This window comes from Mesocricetus auratus, unplaced genomic scaffold (assembly GCF_017639785.1).
Source record: "Mesocricetus auratus isolate SY011 unplaced genomic scaffold, BCM_Maur_2.0 Super-Scaffold_100013, whole genome shotgun sequence".
NCBI lineage: Eukaryota > Metazoa > Chordata > Mammalia > Rodentia > Cricetidae > Mesocricetus > Mesocricetus auratus.
Window position 1 is genome coordinate 37,810,177 of NW_024429196.1, and position 16,333 is coordinate 37,826,509.

At 46.4% G+C, this 16,333-nt stretch overlaps 1 protein-coding gene across 2 annotated transcripts in view; it reads right to left on the bottom strand.

Annotated features, from left to right (window-relative positions):
- Gpr137b (G protein-coupled receptor 137B) overlaps nt 1-16,333 on the bottom strand; it is a 34,687-nt gene that overhangs the window by 7,272 nt on the left and 11,082 nt on the right. For both annotated transcript variants that reach the window (XM_013114651.3, XM_005071789.4), the window contains exons 2-6: nt 11,218-11,267; nt 7,408-7,630; nt 5,068-5,217; nt 3,465-3,593; nt 1,630-1,754 (exon numbers count right to left, since the gene is read on the bottom strand). In XM_013114651.3, coding sequence (XP_012970105.1) covers nt 1,630-1,754; nt 3,465-3,593; nt 5,068-5,217; nt 7,408-7,630; nt 11,218-11,267 — 677 coding nt within the window. The remainder of the gene's footprint in view (nt 1-1,629; nt 1,755-3,464; nt 3,594-5,067; nt 5,218-7,407; nt 7,631-11,217; nt 11,268-16,333) is intronic.

A 16,333-nucleotide genomic window follows, 5' to 3' on the forward strand; every position in this document is an offset into this window, starting at 1 on the left:
GTAGCTTGACACAATATATTGTGTACATGTGGCTTATGTAGTTTAGTAATAGACCTGAGGACTTCATGCTGTGTCTTGAAACCCATTTTCCCACCAGCTACACACAGTGCTGGCAGCCTGTGTTCAAATCCACTGAACCCTACAGTGCTCAGAAATTTGGAACTACTGGAGCCTAAACTAGCACTGGAGAGAACATAGTTTTAGCACAAAATTGTATCTAAATTCTAAGGTGGCATTATAGTTTAACTACCCATGTGTTTTGGACAGATAACTTGTATGTCTCAAGTTCCTCATCTGTGGGACAGGAGTGACATTAGTAACTTCCTTGTTGGGCTGTTGTCAGGGTTGAGTAAATACCTACAAAAGTCCTCAAGAGCACTATCTAAGATATCATAAGAACTCAATACACTGTTTTCATTTTCCTCTATGGAAAAGGGTCTTTTCTCGCTCTGTGTACAGGGTAAGTACTCCTCTGTCTGCTCTTGGTAACTTCTGGCACGTGATGGTTAGTGATGCTCCGGTTGGGTAGCTAGATAAGAGAACAGTTTTAGGAAGAAGTGGAGCTCAAACTCTGGGAGGGTACCTTTTGACCCTGAGAAATCTTTGTATGTTGGCTTGCTTCCAGAGCCTGTACTTTACACATGACTGCTCTGTGTTTCCCCTAACTGCTACCTTGTTTTGGGTTTTTATAAAATGGGGGAGGAGGGTATATGATGTCCCTACCCATGAGACAGTAATATGTTCTGTCTCAGCTCTGTATCCCAAACTAAGGTCTTTTCAAAGCACTGTCCCCATTTCCAAAGACTTTCACTGTTAGTTATTCAGGGTGAAAAGCAAGCACAGCTTTCTGAGCACTGGGCAGATCGGTGTACAGGGAGAGGAGGAACCAGAGCCACAAGGGCTGCTCCTGGCCCTATAGGCAGGCACTTCCTATCCTCCTTTTCCTAGCTGTTACCCAGACTCTAGTTGAAGGCAGCCAGGCACAGCTTCTTGACTGCCTTGAGCACACACACCATTGTGAATGCTGCCATGTGTAAGTGCCCACCTCAAAATAGACTGAGCCCAGTCTGCTAGTGAATTTTCAAGAAAGGAGGCAGCTCCCATGTGCTCTGGCACTGAGTGTGCACCGGGGCCAGCCACACTGCTGACTCAGCAAAGGGACTCCCACAGACAGGTCTTGAACCACAAGAACTCAATTACACTGACCTCATAGGGTTGTAGCAAACACTGAATGAGGTGACATTTGTGAGTATCTTAGTAAATAACTGTGTAAGAATGACAGACTTCAAATTTTGGTTCTTATAGTATATTCACACTAGTGATTATTGTTCATGTATTCTCTGGCTTTAGAAGAGGATCCAAGATGTCTGCCTAGATGTCCCAGATCATGTTCCACTGAGTCATTGGAACAGTAAATGTCCTGGCTTTCTCTGGGTAGGTTCGGAGAAGCATTCCGTGGACTACTGGGTAGGAAAAGTGCTGGGGGAGGGAATCTTTCAAAGACTGTTTTCTCTCATACCTGGCTACTTCCCATAGTGAACCTGACCCTGCAGGACAGCTCTGTGCAGGGGAAGTCCTCCAGTTCGATCTGTTCCAGTGACCCGCTCTCCAACAGGAGCAGGCTCTTACCTTCCCTGAAGTCCCTGAGGAGCAATGTTCCAGGCAAGATCATCATCACTGTCGTATCTTCGGGGGTTGTCAAAGAAGTAAGATCTGGGACTGAATCCATGGCTGGGGACCATCCCAGGGTTGCTCTAGAAGAAGATTTTATCATTTAGCATCCATGCACATAACTACCTGCTAACATGAGGAAGAGTAGTGTCATTAGCTAGCGTGTTTAATGTGCCTGTGCATCCTTTTCTTTTTTAAGACAGATCTCATGTGTCCCAGGCTAGCCTCAACCTTAACAGCCAAAGATGACCTTAGTTTTCGATTTTCCTCTCTACCTCTCAGGTGCTAGGGGCTGAACCTAAGGTTCTCTGCATGTTAGGGAAGCATTCTACCAACTGAGCTACTATCCTCAGTCCCCAAAATACATCATGGAGGAGAGAGGGGCTGCTTTCTTTAAGGATCTATAAGCAGTTTGTAAAAAAGGACCAATTAGTTGGTGAGACAAAGGGGATCAGTAGAAGGGAGAGAGGGTAATGGGAGAAAAGATGAACAAAACATATGCCTATATAGACATCACAATGAAATCCATAGCTCTTAATTCCAATTACCGAGTGATTACTCATCACTCATGATGGAAAGTATGGAGTGATTTTTATTCCTCACAGATATGTACAAATGGCCAGGCATGGTCATTCATGCTCATAATCCCAGGACTTGGAAGGCTTTATCTCAAGGTCTGCCTGTGTTCTACAGCAGGATTGTCTCAAAACAATGAAAAGTTCCCCAAACTAAAGCAGACAGTTCATGTGGAGACTCCTCTGTCTTTACTCACACAGGCTCTCAGGGGAGTTTCTTACTTCAGGATCATTCCTCGATCCTTTCATCCATTTGCCCCACACCGAATTCTCAGAAACTGCAAATGGACATTGGAGAGTCCATCGGGGCAGGGAAGGCATAGCCATGCTGTGCTTCGTCTCCCACCTCACCCTGGTCTGTTTCCTGTGCCTGGCTCACCAGTGACCACCCAGAGAGGGGTAGGGAAAAGAGCAACAAGCTGTCGCTACCCAGGTATGGACCAGGAACTGTGCCATGTCTACACGCATCATTCTATGACCCCTCATGCTCACACTGTCCCCCACCACCGTGTGTAGCTCAGGAAGGCAAAGCTGTACCCTAGCTTGTGTGGTGCAGCAAGGCTTCCAGGGGATTCTGAATTTGACTTGGTTTTCTCCTCTATAGGGCTGGTTCAGCAGATGTGGCCAAACATAAGTGGGTAGCTTTAGCATGGTCACTGCTATGCCCTCCCACTCCCTGATGAGCTGTTGTCACTCTGGGATAAAGTGAATCTCTACCCCCCCCCCTTTTTTTTTAACAGTCTTTTTTTCAGATAAGGTATCATGTAGCTCAGGCTGGCCTTGAACTAACTATGTAGCCAAGGATGACTGAACCTCTGATCCTCTTGCTTCTATCTCCCTAGTGCTAGGATTATGTGCCTGGTTTATGTGGTACTGAGGACTAAACCCAGGGCTTCGTGCACATTAGGCAAGTGCTCTGCCAACTGCTGTATCTCCAGCCCTCCACCTTCTACCAAAAGAGCAGCATATATGTTTGGAGGACATGAATACTGTGTGGCATTGGGAATCACTAGTCCCAGGCCATGAGATGTACCTTTGTTTCTTTTGTAAAACAAAGCTAAATTCCCAAACACATTTTCTTTGAGAGGATAAAGAAAGTCATAGATGATCTGCCTCACAGTGGGATGCAGGAAGCTTCACTGAAAAGCTGGGAGGAAAAACCTACTTGCTAGTTTCGGGAGGATTAGGGGTACAAGCAAATGGACAGTGGGTACTTACAAGGTCCTTCGTGGGGTTTCTGACTCGGAAGAAGTAAACCACCAAGGTGGTGGGTAGGAGCTCCCACACAAAAAGCACCACACCAAACACTACATAGCCGGCATCACCCAGCTGGCTCTTCAGATCTGCCTGTTCCAGAGCGGGGAAAATGAAGTTATGAGACCTCAGGCAACCAGTGATGGAGGACACAGCAGAAAAAGCTCCTAGGTACAGTGAAACGCACCCTCTAAAGCCTGCACTTTAGAATCTGGTCACAGTGATGGGTTAGGCCTCAGCTGAAGAACCACGGAAACCATTTAGGATGGTTACTCACGACTGGCTACTCATTTACTTTTGCAGTTCAGGGGATGAACCCAGAGCCCCTACCTAACCCAGACTCCTAAAGGGGAGCAAAGCAGCTTGTCTGTCCAGAGTCATCATAACAGTAGCCACACCCTGTTCTCCATGACCACAGGCAGCTTGTCCAGGAAAAGTCCCCTGAGCAAGGCAGTACCCAGGGGAGGGCCACAGGGGCTTCATGAAGGGAAGGCCCCAGAGTAGAGAGGAACTGGCTGTGGCAGCTTCTTGGCCTATTACCAGGAAGAGAACACGGAGCCACAAGCTGGTCCTCAAGCCTCCTCTAGCATGTCATGCTGAAAGCTGCCTTGCTCCTCCCCAGGGTGATGGTACTCATGTCCTATTTCTCTTAGACCACCACCGCTCAGCTCAGTGCTGCCTCCTTTCCCCAAGAAGGCATAGATGATTGAAACCACCAAAGAGAAGCATTGCAAAACCATCACACCCCAGACATGGCGGTCTTAGGCTCTTGATTGAAAGAAAAATGGAAGTAACTAGTTAAAAACCAAATCTGTTGCTTGATGAAGGTTCAGTTTGGAAAGATGACAAGTCAAGTGGGCAGCAGTGATGGTTTGACCATGTTTGTACCAGTGCTGCTGGTCTGCTCTTGGAAACCTAATGTGTATTGTATGATGAACATCTCTATCACTGGCCACTGCTTAAGGTCTAGGAATCTCATGTCTGGTTTTCCTCAAATGGCACATGGACTTGAGCATTCTTGCCAAGCTTTCTCCCTGCTGCACCTGTGGGACAGGCTTGGCCAGGGTTGCTAGGTTACAATCATGGTTTCATCTTTTCCAGGGATACTATGCATGTAACCATTGTGGATTTAGCTCAGTGAGGTTATTTTATTTTTATCTCACTGTCTTAAGTAAGCTCCAGCTGTGTGTGCACTGGAGGATTTTATACCTGGACTTATACACTTCTGGGCATTTGCTGTTTTTCTAGATAACAGTAAGTAGTGTTGGAAAGTAATCCAATAGAGTCCTATTAGAGGGGGTTCATTTCTCCACCACACAGGTTTATCTGTGTCTGCACATCAGTGGGCCATCAACTCGCACATTCCTTCTGGACACCCAGCACTCACTGTACAAGAGCAGGAACAGAGTTTGGCTTTCCAGCAGGCAGCACTCACTGCAGCCTACTAACCTGGTCCCCACTGAAGCAATACCTTGCCCACCGACCTGTTCCCCACCAATTCAGCATCCCACCACATCCCGCTGACCTGGTCCCTGAACAGGCAACACCTTGTCATGCCCCCACTGACCTGATCTGATACATTGTACCAGTCATAATCAAAGGAGTGGACATTCTTGATCTGAGAAAAGGACAAGATGAACAGGTTGTAGCAGGCCCGAGAGGTGTAGAGCAAGATGACGGTGACACCGATGGCAGTTACCTGACATACTGATGAGCCCTGGAAGACAAAGCCAGCAGGAATGGGCCACTGCAGAGGCACCAGCTCCTTCCTTCCCCCGGTATCACCCAGTAAGCCTTAATAACAGAGATTTGGCCAGTTCTTCCAGAGCATTCTACCCCTGGCCTTGCTACATCTGCACCCCTTCCTCTCAGATTTGTTACCTTCATCTAAAACTTGGGACTGGGCCTTTTTCTCAGGGCCTTCGGGTGTATGTCTCATAGTGTCTTCCTTGATTACACTCCACCCTGTTTTTGAGAAAGAGTCTCACTACCTGGAACTTGCTCATCCCCCATCTCCTCTGCTGAGCACTGGGATTGTGAGCACGTGATGTTACACTCCACTCTTAATGTGGTTTCTGGGGGAATCAGAGCCAGGTCCTTATGTTTGCACTTTACTGACTGAGGCATTACCCCAGCTCACAAGGCCTTGATCTTAAGAGCCAGAATGTCAAAAAGCTCATCAGATTTTTTAAGTCCTACTGTTCAGTAACAAGATCCTGGCTGAGTGCCTTGCACAGCCCGAAAGCCCCAGTCAGGGTGCATACGGCCTTGTTCAAAGTCTATAGAACCTTTAGGCTGGAAGCACAGAAATCCTGCTTGGCCTCTGGATGGGGTCACTTGAGCATCTGTGACTTGGGATAAGTCTTTATGTCACTTTCTCAGTTTCTGCATCAGTTAAAGGACACCTAGTTACCAGGACACAGGAAAGCAGAGCTGACTTATGTCCTACTCTTAGGAGTCAGAACTCCATCACAGGGTCATTTTGTCAGTGGGATGAGCTAATATCTGACAATCTACCATTTATTCCTTCTAAAGATGGCTTTTACTTTTCAAACTTTATGCACAGCTCATGTATTAAAGGTAAGATAATGAACTTTATGGCAAAAGTTAAGTGTAAAAGTCATCAAAATTTACAAATGAAAGAATTGGGCCAGCTAATATATAGGATTTTCATGAGTCCAGCTGAACCACGAGGTGCCCTGTGAGAGCTAGTGGTAGAGATTTTTGTCTACTGACAGCTTCTAGAGACAGCACAGTGGGAGCCCAGCTTCCTTGCAGTTTTCAGGCCAAAAGAGTCCGAGAGGAAGGCAATAGCAGGTCTGTGATGGGGCAACAGGCTCTGCATTCAGAAGTGGGAAATACAGTCTCTTGACAACTGACAGGGCCACTCCAGAGGAGTGATGAGGGCGAGGATGGAGTCCCCCTGGCTATCTAGGAGCAAGAGCTGGGACCATTCCTACCACCAAGAAGAGGGTGGATATGAGTCTCCATAGAGGCACAACAGGTGTTGGGAGGCTGTGAACCCTGGCCCTCATTCGCTGACCTGGGACTAGCTTCTTCACCTCTCTGTGCATGTCTCTGTTTCCTTACCATTAAGTAGGGATTTAACACTACCTATTCCCATTAAAATGGGAGGCTGATATTAGCTCAGCCACTAAAAGTGCTCGTCAGGTCAGGCCTGGAGGTGTAAACCCGTAATCCCAACTATAGCAGTGGTGGCTGAGGCAGGAGGATCACAAGTCCAGCTGGGGCAGCAGTGAGTTCAAAGCTAGCCTAGGCAACTTAGTGACACCCTGTCTTAAAATAGTTGCTACTGTTGTTATTTTAAAGGCTGGGATAGAGATGAGTGATACAGATATTGCCTAATATACACGAGGCCCTGAGTTTGATCCTATTACCCCATGCCCAAAAGGGTGTTTATCAAGGGGCCAAGGACACAGTCAACACTACTTGCTATTAGTGTTGTTGGTCCAGCTGTCCTACTAGAGAGTTAAATCGTGGGTCCAGCCAGGCCTAATAGCACATTCCTCTAATCCTAACTACTCAGAAGCCAAAGATGGGAAGATCACAAGTTTGAGGCTATCCTGGGCAACTTAAAAAGACCTCATCTCTATATATGATTTTTTTCAAATGTGTAGGGCTGCAACTCAGTGGTAGATGCTTGCCTAGCACATACAGGCTCTGGGTTTGGTCTCCAGCACCACAAAAATAAGTTAACACTTAAACAGATGTAGTCCTAAACCAGACTTAACTTTCCCAGAGACTACATACCTAACATACACCAAGCCACCCGGAAACAAAAGTTCACACAAAGTTCAGTGAACCACAGGGTGAGCAGGATCCTCACCTAGGTGTAAGCCAGGAAGCCATTTTCAGAATAAGGAACTTAACCACATTTCCACCTCACCTTTGACTCCAGGTAGATGTTGGCCAGGGACATCTTGGAGATTTTGTAGAGGCAGATGGAGAGAGAGATGGCACACAGCACGAAGAGTGTGTCATTGATGGCCACTCTCACAGAGACGATCACCTTCCTTTCCCAGGTACCCGTCTTCACCAGCACAGCACAGGTCAGATTCACCAGCAGGAAAACAAGACTAATGAAAAGTGAGGCCAGGTAGAGGGGTAACCTGGGGAAGACGAGACACACCAGGGTCTGTTACTTCCTACACATTCTGGGTCACAAATGCACAGGTCAGCTGTGTATATTTACCAGTCATTTCTATATGTGTTGTACCCCCTTTCTCCCTGCCAAGTTCCCCAGCCACAGAGTGTTCTCTGAGTAAAAATCTGCCACAGAGGCTCAGCAATTAAGAGCACTGGCTGATCTTCCAGAGGCCTTGGGCTCAATTCCCAATACTCACAACTGTCTGCAACTCCAGCCCCAAGAGCCGCCTTCTGGCTTCTACTGGAACCAGGTACACATGTGGTGTACACACACACACACACACACACTCAAAATGAAGCAAGGCTACACAAAAAACTCTGCCGTGGCTAGGGTTGGGAACATAGCCAAGTGGCAGAGCACTTGCTTAGCAGAGAGTCCTGGATTTGAGCTCAAATGCTGCAAGAAAACCACAACACAAATCTACCACAGCAACTAAGAAATGCTAAATGGGTTTTTTTAAAAAGTGCTCTTATTTTTTTATTTTTCTTTTGTGGTACTAAGGATTGAACCCAGGACACTGCATACCCTTGCTAAGTCTTATCAAACTACAGAGCCCAAGCCCTAAACCGTTTATTTCACTAGCAGTTTCATAGTTTCCCAGACCTACACACATGCCAGACCTGCACACAGGTAATGCAGCCTCGGGTTCCCCTCACAGCATCCCATGTTATGGACTCGTCTGGCAGACCCATGTGGTGGACATGCAAAGAGGAGTGAAATTGTATGGCTCAAAAGTGGACTTGTGTGAGGGCTTGGCTCAGGTAATCATTGGTTCAAATCCCCAGAACATATACAAAATGGGCATGGCTATATACACCTGTAACCCCAGTGAATGGGTAGGGTGACAGATGGGAATTATTGGCTGCCAGGCTAGTTTCAGATTCAGTGAGAGACTACCTCAAAGGAATAAGGACAGGGATAGAACTGGACATACCATGTCAGTGTCATCCTCTAGCCTCTGAGTGCACAAGTGCATACATATATATGTACATACACCCCCAGTACACACACACACACACACAACTGGTGCACGTTTAGAAGTCATGATCCCACGAGGCCTTTTTCTCTTTGGCTTCTAGTACAGCCTGTAGCTCAGCTCAGTAGCGGCCACAGAGACCTTTGCTGACTCTGATGCGTCTATAACTACAGACACGCACACTCCCTTTTCTCTACTTTCTTGGGTCCCTACACTTAAATTCCACAGGTGTCTCACGGCTTACAACCAAAGAGATGAAGAATCAACTCATGCCTACCTCCTCCTATACAAGGTCCTGATCCTGAGGCCTGGCTGTGCTCACACCAAGCAGGCAGAGCTTCCTGTCACTGCTGTGTGTGTTTTGAGATGGACAAAGGGTCTGGGGAGGTAGCTTAGCTGCCGGCATGCTTGCCTCGCATGCGGAGGCCTTGGTGTGGTTCCCAGTGCTGTGTTAGCTGAGAGCGGTGGTAGCGCCCATCAACCCAGCACTTGAGATGTGGAAGCAGGAGAGAATCAGCAGTTCAGTCATCAGAGACATCATAAGAGGTTGGAGGCTAGCCTGGAATACATAAAACCCTGCCTCAGGAGGAAGGACTCCAGCCCAAAGCCCTGCAAGAGGTACCTGAACCTGCTTCCCTCTGACTCCCAAATACAACATCCTCCTGTTGAAGACAATCTGGCATACACAAAGGACACCTTTCCAGGTAGACAGGGTTGTGGCTACCTCCCTGGACAGCCCTGTACCCGGACCATCTGATGAAAATGGGAAGTCACATAGGCCAACCAGTTCTAATGACAAGGCATGTGGCCCAGGGAAATGAGATCCCAACATACCAGAAGTATGTGATCGGGGCTCAACACTGGCATCTCAGATCCCTACCTCTACCCCACCAAACAGAGAAGAGGTCAGAGTGCAAACATCCTGATGCTCTGTGTGGAAGACACTCACTGCAGCTCCTGGGAGGTGGAGGGGCTGCAAGAGGAGGCAGAATCAGTAGTTTCATTTCTTTCCATGTGTCAACATGGATTAAGCATCACTAATTCAGAAACCACAAACACTAAGCAGGATCAACCTGGCTAGTACTTGCATGGGAGATTACAGTGCAAAGCACAGACGAGCTGGTTTGTTACCATAAGATGGCTTTCTGCTCACTACAACCACGTGTCACTCTTCCGAAAGGCTTGTGACTATGCAAAGCCCTAGTTTAATCCCAAGCACAATTAATTCATTATAAAAACTAAGTTGTTTTAAAAAACTGGGACTGTAACATTAGAATAAGGGAACAGACCCCAAATGTAAACAACAAAAAATTACTTATGTTTCATACGCACATTCAGGTGTTTTGGTGTTGAGGGTATTTGCAATTTTGAGATTAAGGATACCACATCTTGGCGGGTGTTGGAGGCACATGCCTTTAATCCCAGCACACGGGAGGCAGAAGCAGGCGGATCTCTGAGTTCATGGCCAGCCTGGTCTACAGAGCAATCAGAGAATAAAATAACTCTTCTAGGGGTCAAAGAGATGGCTCTGTGGTTACGAGAGTGTACTGCTCATCCAGAGGACCTGAGTTCAATCCCCAGCACCCACAGGAAGCTGCTCACAACTCCATATAACTCCAGCTCCAGAGGATCTAACACCTCTAGCCTCCTTGGGCATCCTCATAAACACACATGTACGAATGCATGTACTTAATCAAAAGCATTTAAATTGAGTGTTGAATAAATATTCTCTGTAAAATCCTCATTACATACACACAATCATCTCTCAGTATCTGTAAGGAATTGGTTCTCGGACACCAAAGATACCAAAATCCAAGAACTAGGGTCCCATTAGCCACTACACAACACAGGGAGGGAGGCCTCAAACACAGGATCCTGCCTCAGTATTCCAAGCGCTTCAATTCCAAGTGTGTACCATCACACCTGACCTAAATCTGATGGCCTTCTCCAACAATGCAGGTAAGGCCACAGACCACACAGGAGGAACCTGCACTGTCACCATTTCCCATAAATTGGGCATGTCAACAAGGAGTCCCTCCAGACCATGTACCTGTCCTGAGCTCCTAGAATAAACCAGAAAAGCCTCAAACTTGGTATCTAGCTGAGAGGATTTTGGACTTCAGATCTTTCTGTTTCCTCCTTCCGAGTCCAGAGATCATAGGTGTGCACCACATCTGGTTTTTACGGTACCTGGGGTTAAACTCAAGACTTCGTGCATGTTGGACTAGCACTCGAACAAAAGGTACATTATTTTAAATAGTGTTTAAAGCAAGCATGATAGTGCATCCCTGCAAAGCCAGTCAGCAGGATGCTGAGGAAGGAGGATAGAGAGTGCAAGGCAAACCGTGTGTGTGTGTGTGTGTGTGTGTGTGTGTGTGTGTGTGTGTGTGTGTGTGTGGACACTGTTCCACAGGACTCCAGTAAATCCTATCAGTGTGCAGGCTCCCATGAACAAGACCACTGCAGGGTTATTTTGTATTTAGAGGGGTAACTGTGCACACTCCAGCTGATAAGACAGGTTGCATGTACACTTTCACCTTCTGTCTGAGAAGCAACGTTCTGGGGTTACTTACCTATACTTGAGTAATTCTGGAGAATATTTTGACTTGGCTTTGAAAATCACCTGCAATGACAAAAACATGGAAGGTTGGGGCACAAAGTATTTAGCAACAAAATGTCACCATCACTTAAAGTCCCCATCCTTTTACAGCCAGATACCAGGCACTTTTCCTGACACTGAGAAGCAGTCCTCAGGAGGCTGAGGTAAAGAGCGTACCAGGTTCAAGGACTGCCTAGGCTACAAAGTGAGTTTAAGATCAGCTCAGAAACTCAGTGAAACCTTGTCTCAAAACCTAAACTAAGGACTGAGGATACATCCCAGTCAAGTACGTGCCTCACATGGGCAAGGTCTTGGGCTCAGTTCCCAGTACTGAAGAAAAACAAAAAGAAACAAGAGACTTTGTTAAAGCAGCCAATGAAGAAAAGACAGAAACCACATTATTTTTAAGGAGTTTATTTTTTGAAAGCAGATATGATGATATATGCCCACCATTCCAACTCAGGAGATTCAAAAGTTCAAGGCCAGCCAAGGCAAGACTGTCACACACAAAAAAGGCATATGATCTTATCATGGAAATATATTATTCTGTTTGATGATGTGTTGGGGACTCATTCAAAGTATGTAACTTTAACTCACTACAAGTTCCTAATGCTCTAATGGCTTTACTGTGAGACTACCCATCCCTACCATGGTGCGTTGGAGGTTCATTGCCAACTAGGGTACAACTGAGTGGCCCTATCCAATGAGCTCAGCTCATGCATGATGCTGTCAGCAAAGGGGAGACAAAGACCAGCCCTGCCTTCAATGGCTTACAGTCCCACTGAAGAAATACATATATACAGAACTACAAAATAGTCTAACTACAGCTAGTGGGACACAGACTTACAGGCTGTAGCCTCAGCCTGGGCCTCTTATCATCTCTGCTCTCAGCAGTGCTGCTGGTGTGGCCTAGCACACACAGACATGAGAGAGACTATGATTGGATGAACCCAGGGCTCCGCTGGGATCCCAGCTTACTCCCACCCTTGGCCAATGCTGTGTCTGTTTTCTCTGGAAACTGCAGAATGATGTCTTCACTCAAGAGATACAAAACAGCCCCACAGTCCCATGGGTAGTCAAGCCCTACCAACTATGCACCTCATAAGAAAACATTTTTTTTCCTTCTGGAAGTCCCTGGCCCCACATCTCTGCCTGCCCACTTTCCGTGAAGGACACACTGAATGGAGTCAGGTGAGACCCAAACACCTTAGGCAAGGCCCATGGAAATCCTTTCCCAGTCCCACATAAAGGACAGGGTTCCCGTTTCCAGCACCCGAGCCTTGGACAGATTCTCTTGCTTCAGCACAGCAACCACATCTGTGAGGACTGGCTCTGAGACGGAGCCTTTACGCTGTCCCAGCAGAACTGGTCATCAGTAATAGACTGCATTGGAAATGGGAAATACGGCTCTATGAGCAATACTTTTAGAAACATTAGAAAAATATTTTAATTTAATTTCTTAAATTACTTGTGTGATTGTATATGGGCACACAAGTGCCATGCATGCAGGTGGGGGTCAGAGAGCAACTTAGAGTCTGCCATGTGGGTCCCAGGGATCAAGCTCAGGCCATCAGTCTTGACAGCAACATCTTTGCCCACTGATCTATCCTGAGGGCCCAGGAAACACTTGCTCCCCTACAGGAATTCTCAGAGCCTTTAAAAGATTGCTATGATATCAGTCTCCAAGAGAAGCATGCACAGCAGTGTTCCAAACTTATTTATTCACTCAGTCTTCCTAATGGCTGCTCAGGGAACAGATGCAGGGGACCACTGCCCTGCGGTGCAGACGGGATGTTCACGGCAGCCTGAGAAAGAGAAGCAATACCAACAATGATGCCAACGATAATTAGGAAGAGCAAGTTTAAAATGATATCCAAGTTTTAGGTCCTGGACATGAATCAAAGTAATACTTTAAGTAGAAAGCCCCCCCCACCTGCCACTACCAAGGATAATACTCATTTACCAACCCTAACCCCACCCCTCACCTGCCACACCAAAGATGGCACTAACCCAACCAACCCTAACTCACCTCAATATTAAAGTCTCATCCCTGCCTGAAGGGAAGAAGTCATCCCAGTTGATAGGACACCACCATGGTCCTCCCAAGCCAACAAATCAAAATCAAAACAAAAAACTCCACCCACCCTCCACGTGTGGCAGTCACATCTTGTCTGAATTCAGCCAGGCTCCTCAAGCTATGCTCAGAACTCTTCCTTCATCCTTAAAGTTTACAGAAATCCTGACAATTGAAACTGAAATAACATAAGTGACACAAGAATGGATATTTGACATTTTATATATCATCACATATATAAATATATTTTGAACATATAATTTTGTCCTCGTGAATTGAAAGACAAACACATCTGAACTAAGTTGTAAAACCACTCTGTCTGCAGGGGCTTTATTAAAGATTGATGAAAACTCAGCCTCACGAGACCTCTTTGTCCTTGGGAACTCTTATCGCACTACCCATCTCCATAAGCCTGCACTGACTCCTACTGCCTGGTGGGAACTCAGCTGGAAGCAGAGGAAACTCCTGAGTGGGAGAAAACAAAGATTAATCACTCTGTTGCAGTTTACAGAGCTGTTGGCTGCACAGACATGCTGATAGATACAAAGTCAAATCCTCAAGAGGTAAAGGAAGACAACTCCGGCCATCTAAGGTTAAGGGGCAAATTCAACAGGAGATTAAGGAAATGATTCTGATGAGCCAGTTAAAGGACTCATGCTGGGTGGGCATCAGGCAGTTGGTTGGCCTCTGAACTATGGAAAGGAAAAGCTAGTTCCTGACCTGGAGGACAGGCAGGTGTGTCCCTAAACAAGCACCAGGGAATAAAGAGAAGAGGAAAGAGAAGAAATACAGGAATGTATGAGATGAAGGAGATAGGAGATTAATCAGGCATGAGGATAGGTAATGAGATGTGGAAAGATGTGAGGTACAGGAAGGTCTGAGGAGATGAGGGAAGGTGTGGAGAGTGAGGTACAGGAAGGTCTGAGGAGGTGATGGGAAGTATGAGGGGTTGTAGGAAAGTGTGGGACAGTGTCAAGATGTGAGTGTAGAAAGTGTAAGGGGATAAGGAAAGGTAAAATGTGAGCAGGGATGAAGAAGGAAGGGAGGTGAGAGAAAACTGGGGAAGTATGGGGAGGTGTGAGGTTGAGAAGCAGGAGTGTGAGGAGACATGTACAGGTAGGTTACAGCCATGGAAGGTTTTCAGTGAGAACTGCTGCAAAGGGCCTGCACTGAAAAGACACGTGTTGATGGGCAAATCACAGCCATGCTGTAGATGGGTGGCTGTCTAGGCTGGAAGGGAGGGGAGAAAGTGACCGCTAATGGACACAAGGCTTCCTTTTGGGGTGACAAGTGATTGCAGTGACAGTTGTACAACTCTAAATACAGTGCCCTTTTAAACAGGGGGCTCACACAGAGTGTGAATTATCCTTTAGTTCAGCTTATTTTAATAGCAAAGAGGAACGGAAAGGAGTCAGGGAATGGCCTATCCAGCAGACTGACCTTGTCTGTGGGGACAAGGAGGGTTGTCATGTGTGCTGGGAGATGAGACATTATGAACTGACTGTGGCCACTGGGCCTGAGGGGAAGTGCACACCCAGAACCGCAGGCAGAGGGAAGTAGGAGCCATGAGTCAACCCTGGACATAATCACTCTTTAAAAATGGATGCAGATGACCTGTAAGGCAGAGGTCATTTGAGAGTATGAGACCCTTGATAAAATTTTAAGACAGGGAGACCTCAGCAAGACAGAGGCAGGCACCCAGCAAAGGGATGGAATAGTAAGGCCACTACCTGGGGTTGTTTGAATAAGAATGACCCCCACAAGGAAACAGAGTCCAGCTGGCCATCTCTTGTCACCAAAAAGCTTCCAGTACCAGGATTGGTTTACATCTAATTGAGTTGTTGGCCTAAGGGACCCCCTGGGAATCCCCAAACAACTCAGGCTATTAGTTTGTGGTTGCTCTCCACAAACTAACAGCAAGGCCCCATTGCTGAAGACAATACTCAGACAATTAATTGAACATGGAGATGTCCAGCTGGTGCCTACATAGAGCCTTCATTCCCTGCATTCCAGTATCTTTGTTATGGGCAAGTCCTCTGCACACTACCAAAAGATAAATGTAAACACCAAGCCAACCACAAACCCTCTATCTTCAACAGTGTACTACCTGCAAGATAAGTAGCATAAGTGGCACAAAGCTTGTTTGAGTAACCAACCAATAACTCATTTGACCTTTTCAGGCCAACTCCATGAAATGGAACCCATACCCCAACACTGCTTGGGTGGCCAAGGGGCTGAGACTAGATAGCCCAGGGACCTAGGGTAAAACCAAATAATACTGGTCTAAAAAAGAAAAAAAAAAGTGTGATGATAGAAGGACTCCTAATGACATTCTGCTGTACTCATAGATCAGTGCCTTGTTCAGCCATCAGAGAAACTTGCTCCTGCAGCAGCTGGGAACAAATATAGAGACTCACAGCCAGACATTATAAAAAGTGAGATATCTTAGAACACTCAGCCCTAAATGAAATGTCTCCATCAAATCCCTCCCTCAGAGCTCAGGAAACCCTATGGAAGAAGACCAGCAAGAGTGTAAGAGCCAGAGGGAATGAAGGGCACCAAGAAAACAAGGCCCTTTCAATCAACACGATCGAAGATCGTGTGAACTCAGTCTGATTAGCAAGCACAGGGCCTTCATGGGTCTGCACCAGGTCCTCTGGGTATATATTATGGCTTCTAGTTTAGTGTTTTTATGGGATTCCTGAGTGTGCAAACAACTGGGTCCCTGATTCTTATGCCTCCTCTTGGGCTCATTTTTTTTCTGTTGGTCTGTACCATCAGCTTTGATGTGATAGTTTTTGTTTTTGACAGTTTTTTGTTTTATTATATTTTACTTTGTTATATTTTGAGTGAATGAATGAATACCTAGCCACTAGCATAAAGGTTAACAGCTAAGCTGTCACTTGTACCTGCTATGAGAGGGAAAATCAGTTTTCTTAATGGAGTGACAACATTGGGCATACCAACCACTCCAGGACAGGCCTCAGGTTCAAGAGTAGTTGACCAACGTATAATA